Source organism: Epinephelus lanceolatus, chromosome 11 (genome assembly GCF_041903045.1).
Source record: "Epinephelus lanceolatus isolate andai-2023 chromosome 11, ASM4190304v1, whole genome shotgun sequence".
NCBI lineage: Eukaryota > Metazoa > Chordata > Actinopteri > Perciformes > Serranidae > Epinephelus > Epinephelus lanceolatus.
This window is the reverse complement of record NC_135744.1, coordinates 27,003,448-27,012,494: the sequence shown is the minus strand read 5'-3', so window position 1 is coordinate 27,012,494 and position 9,047 is coordinate 27,003,448. Positions and strand designations below refer to the sequence as shown.

The window sequence follows — 9,047 nt, the reverse complement described above, 5'->3', positions numbered from 1 at the left end:
CGGTAAACACAGAGGTTACCTTAACATTTGAAAGTGCCCTAATGATTTCAAGTGTTAATTGTAAAGAGAAATGTGTGTGTGTGTGTGTGTGTGTGTGTGTGTGTATGTGTGTGTTGTTACCTATGTTAGTATGATGTATCCTCTGACTTGAACTTATCAGTTATTAGTTGTATCCTATGAACTATTATTTATGCGATTAGTTATTTTATTTGAATTTTTTTCTCTTTTTATGTTTCTTTTAATTTCTTTTTTAAATTTTTATTTATGTCTCTATCTCTCTTTTGTTACGATCCATAACTCCAGTATTACAATCTTATTTGTTAAAATGCAAATTAATAAAATAATCCAATAAACCTATTTGTACTCATTTGTGGACAAATAAAACATTTGAAAACTGACAAAGAAAACTAATGAAACCAACTTAGTTTGGCTGACCTCAAATGTGTATGCAAAAGTGTGCATGCAAATACACACACACTCACTCACACACACTCACACACAGACCCTATATCACCCTGTCCTTCATATTAAGTAACCAATAAAGGGCAGGGAGTGCGTCTCGATGCTAAGAGGGAAAGAGCTCAGCATAGTTATGTGCCCACTCTTGATGCTGGAGCTCACTTGCACTGAAACCCTTCAACCAGACATTGTTCCTGCACAGTAAGGACTCAGCATTCTACCTCAGTGTTCAGTGAACGAGCTGCTAATACCTCAAGAGGTTACATTGCACTTCTAATAATCCAAAGTTCTGAAAAGCCGTTGGAATTTTGAGAGCCGATTACTCGCTTTAACACACTGCAGCAACGAGATGACTTTCACTTCTTGATTTTTTTTTTTTTGTTGTTGTGCTTTTTTGAAAAGGACCACTTTCTGGAACACTTTGCCAGGATTTTATTTGAATTGAAGGTATCATCTTAATTGCTTTAATGAAGGTGCTACACTTTGCGAGCCAGCATTCTTACTGTATTTTGTAGATATTTTATGAAATAAGAGAAGATTAATTCAGCAGGTAAGTCTTTCAAATTGTGTATTATTATCACCTTTAAATTCTAACAACAAAAATACTGTTTAGTTTTTTTTGCAACTGATGTTTTCTTCAACATTTTAACAGGGGCTAGAACATCTCTTTTTGTTTTTGCACATCCAAGAATCAAGGAACCAAACAACAACAGGATCTAGTGCCATAAACATCAAGTCACCTTGTGGAGTTCTGGTTGTGCAAAACTATGGCATTTGGTGACCTCCTAGAGCAGGTGGGGGGCACAGGACGCTTCCAGATCCTGCATGTGTTCCTTCTCTGCGTGCCCGTCCTGATGATGGCCAGTCACAACCTGCTGCAGAACTTTGTAGCCTCGGTGCCTCCTCACTTCTGCAGCGCGCACACAAACCTCTCCCAGACCCAGCTGAGCCCAGAGGAAATGCTGCTGGTCACAGTGCCGCTAGACCAGAATGGGAAGCCCCACAGGTGCCAGCGTTACGTTGCTCCACAGTGGCACCTTCTGGCTAAGAATGGGACCTCTGGTTCAGGGGCCGGTGGAGACACTCAGGATGGTTTGGATGCTCATCTGCAGGGATGCACAGATGGATGGTCCTATAATATGACTGCGATGAGTTCCACAATCATATCTGATGTAGGACTACATATCTTTTTTCTTCTCACATGTGTATATTTTTCCCTGTCATGTGTGTTAAATTCTGTTACATTTTTATCAGTGGCACTTGGTGTGTGATCTGCGGCCTTTGAAAGAAATGGGACAAACGGTCTACATGGGAGGTGTGCTTGTGGGAGCCCTTGTCTTTGGAGGTCTTGCAGACCGGTAACGTTCATCTTACCCTAACTAATTTTACAGTTATAGTAGAATTTTGTCATTAATAAGGCAATTAGCTGGTGCAGTCAGTAATCTATGTAACTTTTAAACATGACAGAATATCTCATAAGACAACTTGCCACTTCTTAATACAGTATTGTTCAAAAATATTAACTTATTCAATAGTCTGACCTCACTCTTTGCAAATCCACCTGGCTCCTAGATATGGTCGACGCATGCTCCTGATCATTTCTAACCTGCTGATGGCAGTGTCAGGAACATGTGCTGCTTTCTCGACCTCCTTCTCCCTCTTCTGCCTGTCCCGCTTTGGTTGTGGCATGGCTCTGTCTGGCCTGGGCCTCAACACCTTCTCACTCAGTAAGATATTTAGTTGGATAGCGTAAAATCAGTGTGAAACAACGCAGTCTGCATGCATGCTGATGAAATTCTATAAAATATCTCTTGTTCTGTGATCCTATCATTTCAAGTTGTCGAGTGGATTCCGACTCGTGTGCGAACTGTGGTGGGAACAATAACGGGTTACTGTTACACAGTAGGACAGTTGCTCCTGGCAGTCATTGCCTACTATATCCGGGACTGGAGGTGGTTAACCCTGGCTGTGTCTTTGCCCTTCTATGTCTTCTTCCTCATTGCATGGTGAGATGCCAAGAACTCACATGCATATAGAAGTTAAGGTTGCAACCAGAACTGAATAATGCTTAAAGTTTTAGTAGATATAGCAGCAGTAGATATAGTTATTGCACTTATAAACTAAACAAACATCTCACACAGGTGGTTTCACGAGTCTTCAAGATGGTTGGCTCTGAGTAATAAGCCTGAACAAGCCATCAAGAACCTTAAAAGTGTGGCCAAATTTAACGGACGGAGCGATGAGGGAGATAAAATCGACATTAAAGTAAGGGAACATGGCAGGTTTGTATCATTGCACAATCTCGGTTTATAACTGTGTATAAAATAAATCTGAATTGAGAGAACTCTCTCTTTTTACACAGATGCTACAGGAGTCCATGAAGAAAGAGATGTCCTGTACACAAGGGTCCTACTCTGTCCTGGATCTGTTTCGCACACCCGTAATGAGAACTATGACAGTCTGCCTCAGTGCTGTCTGGTACATGTCCCGCTCTTGAAAAACCAAATGACAGTTTTAAGTGCCTTCTATAAAACTGCAGTGACACCATGTATATTTTTTTTAACATACCTTAGGCTATCAACGAGCTTTGCCTACTATGGTCTTGCTATGGATCTGCAAAAGTTTGGGGTGGACATCTACTTAATCCAAGTGATCTTTGGAGCTGTTGACATTCCTGCTAAAGTCGTTATAACTGTGTCTATGAGTTTTATTGGCCGGCGTCCATCACAATGTGGTGCTCTAATCATCGCTGGAATCACTATTTTGATCAACCTACTGGTACCTAATGGTATGTTAAAACTAACAAATTCTCCAACCCATACAACTGCATAGGTCATTTGTCCCTACCCTCTTAGGGTTTATTTATGCTCAGCATTAGATATGTATACGGACACAGACAGAGCCTTCTGTCTGTACTCTGCGTTCATTCATCCATATTTGTGCACATTTTCTAAAAGCTTACAGATACGGACAAAACAAAGTAGAACCACCGAAAATGGTGGGGGCAGCATAGTGTAGTTCAAGTGAGATATGACAATAGGACAAGACAATGGGCCGAATGTTTAATATAGTGAAAAGAACTGTCTGTCCATAGCTGTGTCTCAAATCAGTGGCTGCAGCCTTCAAAGCCTGCATCTGAAGACTGACTGCGTCACATTGGCACAACCAAGGCTGTCCTATTTCAAAGGCCCAGAAATTCTTTCCTGGCCTTTGGAGGATGCAACAAATTAATCCTTCGTGGCCAAGCCTGTCCCAAGATGCATTGCGCACTATTTAAGTTAAGTTAACTAACAGCTGTTAAGTAGCTAGCTAACGGTTAACTGTTGGTAACATTGCTATTAGCTAAAAGCAGACAGCCTAAACAATCTTAATTTAACAAATTTACCTGAAAACAGTCCTCCGTCAGCCTGAACTATTTCGGCGGTGTCTCCAGGGGCGAATCATCTCCTCAAGTATCAAATAAAACAATATATATGTAATACCAATCTCTGGGTCTATGATTTGGGGCTAACTAACCTACTAGCTTACTCTCTAATTGGTGATTCAACCAGGAAATCCTCCGCAGACCTGACCATTCCATTTCAGAGAATGATCGGTTTGGCTGATGCGGGCTTCAAAGGACGTGGCAAGAATTTATGCTATAAAAGTTGAGTAAATTACGTCTTTTCAAGTCAATTTTGCATGCCACGGCTTCAGGGCACTTGGATTACGACAGACAAGCCATCATGAGGTTTTTGACATGCATTAGCAGAGTTTTATTTACATTTTCAAAGTGTGGGTTCCATGCACTTCAAGTGTAGCTGTTATTCCAGCTAGCTGTTATCCTCTGATACCCCGAACGAGTTTTGTGGATTAAAAAACTACACTGGACTTCTTGTCGGCATGAGGGTCAGTAAGGACTGTCTGTATTTTCATTCTAAAGTGGCCATTTTCTTTAACCGCAAAGGCGGTGTCCTTCAAAGGCTGCAGCTCCTGAACTGAGACACAGCTCATATGTCGCGATGTATTTTGGCCTCACGGTTCACCGCTGCCTTAGTTAAAAGGTACATTATTACAACTTCCTGCAATGCCGCCTTGTTTGTGGTGTCAAAAATGTTTGATTCTGCCCTGTAGTGCCATCTAATCGATGTATATATGCCAACATAAAGTATGCATGGAAGAACAGGGGCAGTGACATTTACAACATTTAAAATTAACATATATGTAAAGGGCATATAAATGAGTCTTCATACGACCCACAGTTGCGTTTTCTAAAGTCCCTATCTGTTGCTGTTTTAAACATGTGGTTGAGGTTGTGAAAAAGTCACAGTTTGATTTGGTTTAGGCACCAAAATTAGGTTCAGGAAAAGATCATGCTTTGGGTTAAAATAGGTATATCTTTTAACTTAAGTTATGTACGTAAGTTAACTTGCATTACATATGAGACTTAAGTAGGTTACGTAAATAAACGTATGTAAACAAGTTAAAATCACTGAATGTTGACTTTGGCTTTCTTTGGCACACAAACAGCAGTCTTCCTGAGTCAAAGTCCTGCGTTTGTTTGACCAATCCATCCACCCTGACCTCCTCCTCAACCAGACTTTGTCACTCTTTACACTATATACACATCACCTGACTTGCTTTTTTGCCCCCATCATAATTATTTCGCCCACTAAAGGTCGCTGCCTAACAATATACGTAAATATGGGTTGTAATCAGCTGCTTGTAAAAACCTCCTGTGGGGTCAGTTTTTTGAGGGGACAGTCTTGCCAGAACACATGCATACAAATTAAATAATATACTGCTGAAACAACACAGTGATCTGATGCATGTTCCACTCCTGTGCAGATAAACAGACTGTGCGCACCTGTATGGCTGTAATGGGTAAAGGTTGCCTCGCTGCCTCCTTCAACTGCTGCTACCTTTACTCTGGAGAGCTGTACCCAACCATCATTCGGTAGGTCTTACTTGGCAAAAACTGAGTGTCCGTGAGTTTGTTTTGAGTTTGTGTTTGAGGAAATCAGATGTCAATGTCCAAATGACATGGCATAGTTGAGTTTACTTTGTGTTGAGACAGAAATAGGTTGGTTGTGTGATGTGTGTTTTGTTAGTCTGTAGTTCATTGTCAGAGGTCAGATGGGTAGATAAAGATTAATGGTTTCAAACAGTGACCTTCTACCCAAATTATGTCATGGCTAAACAGTGATACCATTAGAAACTCGCTGACCACTTTCTAATGCTTGTTTTGTAACACGTAAATTTTTGCCTTCAAATGTTCTTTAAACGACTAATATATCAAGGTCTTCGAAAAATCTGAGGTCTTTCAGTTCGTGTTTGTGGAATTTATTAGGACTTTACTACAAGCAGCAGCAGCTCATCGTGTTCTGCTCATTATCTGATCAATATCACTTTGGCCCTTAGCTGTTATTTACACATTGTCTGGTGATTATTTGCTGTCCTCTCCCGTTCACAGAATGTGTTGCAGCAGAAGCGCTGCTGACTGCATGTCTTTGCTTGCTATACCATTTTCTGGAGGCTCCAGGGACTGTGAAGAAGGCATCTTTATCTGAGATGTGATGCCAACAGTTTAAGCATCTTATATAGTTGGGCGTTCTTTACTGAATTATAGCTTTTTCTGTGAAACGTCTACTTGAGTTTTTCAATTTAGTGTTTAAAAAAAGTTCAATGTCCAATTTTGACCATTCTGATGTGGTATCTACTGTTCATCTTCAGCAATGGTTTTAGTAAATCAAAGAGGGGCCTCTAAACTAGGGGTGGGGAAAAAATCGATACAGCATAGTATCGCGATATTTTTTGTCTGGCAATATCGCATTGTAACACATTATATAGATTATTAATATTAGCAATACAAATTAAACTTCAGGTAGCCTAATAATATAATATAATTGATTGCTTTTTCAGTCCACTAGATACATTTTATTGCAAAAAAAGGTCCTGTTTGGAGACATTATTTACATTTGAAAAATAAGGGTGTAACGATACATCGATCCACATCGATACATCGATTCATTGATTAATGATCCAATTACATCGATGCAAAATGAAAACATCGATCCATATCGTCATCTTAAAGATACATCTTTATTTTGAAATTCCCATAGCACATCTGTGTCACCATTTTAGTGAATAGGTCTATTTTTTATTATTTTTTGTTACAGAAGAATACTGTTTTTCATTTAAATGCCTGATATCTGGAAGAGCTCAGAAATAAAATGGTCAAATCATATTCTAGTTGTTTTTGTGAGTTGATGTAAATGATTGTGTTTGATGGGCATATGATATTGCGTCCTATCGGTCGCAGGCTCCTGAATCGAATCGAATCGAAATTGTATCGTGACAGACTTTGTGATATCGGCAAACATCGTATCATCATCCAAACAAATAGATATAATATCGTATCGTGATGAAGCAGGTGATTTACACCCCTATTGAAAAAGTAATACATCGCCATATATCGCGTTACATTTTAGCACATTTTTAAAATTGTGATAATATTGTATCGTGAATTAAGTAAGGTGATGATATCGTATCTTCTGCTGATTCCCAACCCTTCTCTAAACCTATACCAGTTTACCTATGTATTCATACTACACTACAATCACCACCAATCACTGTTTTAAGGATGAGTGTACTTATGGCTGTTTTTTTTTCTTTTTTTGTCATGTCTTTCAGTCAGAATGGCATGGGCTGGGTATCAATGATGGCTCGTGTAGGAGCCATGGTGGCCCCTATGGTGCTTCTCCTGGGTGACTACCAACCTTGGATACCGGGTTTAATCTACGGAGGAGCTCCCATTCTCAGCGGAGTGGCTGGAATGTTTCTTCCTGAAACACTTGGCTCACCCCTCCCTGACACAATACAAGACGTGGAGGAGAGGTAAAATTGACGTGCCTCTTCATATATTCTCTGCTTGTCCCCAAATCAAAACATAAATAATATGCAGCCCATCAGGAACTAGAGCTAATGGTAGATTAAAAGAATACTTAACCCATAAAAATGACCACTTACTCACCATGTTTTATAATGAATTTGTGAAGAAAACTTTGTTTTTCTTGCATGCCTCCACTCTGAAAGGAGAATCCAAAAAAGGTGAACATCCTTCAGGAATTGATGTAAAGGGGGATTGCGTCTGACAACAGTCAAACTAGATTAAAGCATTTGTTTGCAAACACTGACACAACTCGTGCAGTATAATCCAGGTCTCATTTAACCAGTCGTATGGCCAGTCCTTCCCAAACACATGCATTTTTATTACGATATAAAGCACTTTCGCCTGAGAGTGGCAGACCTGAGTGTGATGCTCTGAATTAAGTTTGTACAGACATATTTTTAATGTTAATGTTATGGCAAAAATGCATGTGTTTGAGAAGTACTGAGTGTACAACTGGATAAATGAAACTTGGATTTTACTGCAGAAGTTGCGTGACAGTTTGTAAATGGATGTTTAGATATAGTTTTGCTGATGTTAAACATGGACCCAGTTTACTTTCATTAATGAAGAATGTTTGCCTTTTTTGGATTCTCCAATCACCTTGGAGGCACGCAAGAAAAACAAATTTGTGAATTCAAGATAAAATGCGGTAAGTAACTGATATAGATATAACAATTTTGCAGGTCAAGTATTCCTTTAAATTAAGGGAATCATAGCCTGAAATCTGCACCCTAAGCATTCCTTTTGTAGCCGACAATACATTTTAGAAACAGTACACAGGTGGGTTCTAGGTCAGGCATTTACACTAAGTCCATCATCATGGTTCACTCAGGAAAAAGGCAGACACTTGAAGAAGACAGACAGAGAGAGAAAACAGATTTATCCATAGCCTATTTGCATTTTCTATTTTAACCACAGGGGAACTGGGAGAAACTCCAAAAAGCCACCAAAGGAAGCGATAATCCTGCAAGACACTGAGGCGAACCTCCTGAAGCAGGCTGCCTGAGGGCATCTGAATTGATGTTTTCGCTGACATGTTAATGAAAGTAGAGTGGGTACTGCTTTTTCTCCAGCCTGTTTATGTCTTTGATTTCCACATAAGAGTTTATTGTGTTGTATGACTGCTGGACAAATGGAGTTGCAATGTTATTCTTGAATAGGTCAATACAGTGAAATGAATAGCTGCAAACAAACAAACAGAAATCAGACCTATGTTTGTTATACAGTAGCTTTAATCTGAATTTGGGCCAATTATGTTTTATATGTTTCATGTCTGTGTTTTTAAAAAAGAATATCTATGTATAAGCCTTCTACAGGTTTAACTCTATGCTTTCCTTTCACTGGTATTTTTATAGCTTCTTATTATACAATCCTTTATTTGTGAAGAAAAAATATTTTCATTAAAATCAACGTCTATGCATTCATGTCTTGTGTGTCTTTTCTTTTCTCACGGCCTGTTGAACCCAAATACTGAGCCATTGTCAGCTAAAGTTACTGAAACAAGTCAGGTGAGGAAGCTGCTTGACCTGGACAAGAAATCAAGGATTTAAATTTGAATACACAAGAAACAGTGCCACCCAATGGGAGGCAGAAATACAACAGCAACAGCTGGAAAAAAGGGTCATTAATCTGTGTCTGCTGCCTGGGCCTGTTACTG

General features: G+C 39.5%; 1 protein-coding gene across 1 annotated transcript; it reads left to right on the top strand.

Annotated features, from left to right (window-relative positions):
• The first annotated feature begins 537 nt into the window (after positions 1-537).
• On the top strand, positions 538-8,810 carry slc22a6l (solute carrier family 22 member 6, like). Its single transcript, XM_033649660.2, has 11 exons — positions 538-1,009; positions 1,112-1,631; positions 1,714-1,817; positions 2,032-2,186; positions 2,297-2,465; positions 2,601-2,724; positions 2,822-2,937; positions 3,033-3,247; positions 5,287-5,395; positions 7,132-7,335; positions 8,309-8,810. Exons 2-11 carry the CDS (start codon positions 1,227-1,229, stop codon positions 8,394-8,396), a joined length of 1,689 nt encoding a protein of 562 aa, XP_033505551.1. The 5' UTR covers positions 538-1,009; positions 1,112-1,226; the 3' UTR covers positions 8,397-8,810.
• The last annotated feature ends 237 nt before the right edge of the window (positions 8,811-9,047 follow it).

Bases quoted from the DNA above. Each gene is read 5' to 3' on its own strand.
- slc22a6l (XM_033649660.2), top strand. From the start codon at position 1,227: ATGGCATTTGGTGACCTCCTAGAGCAGGTGGGGGGCACAGGACGCTTC. The intron at 2,466-2,600 runs GTGAGATGCCAA...CATCTCACACAG, and splicing joins GTCTTCTTCCTCATTGCATG to GTGGTTTCACGAGTCTTCAA. The intron at 2,938-3,032 runs GTACATGTCCCG...AACATACCTTAG, and splicing joins GTCTGCCTCAGTGCTGTCTG to GCTATCAACGAGCTTTGCCT.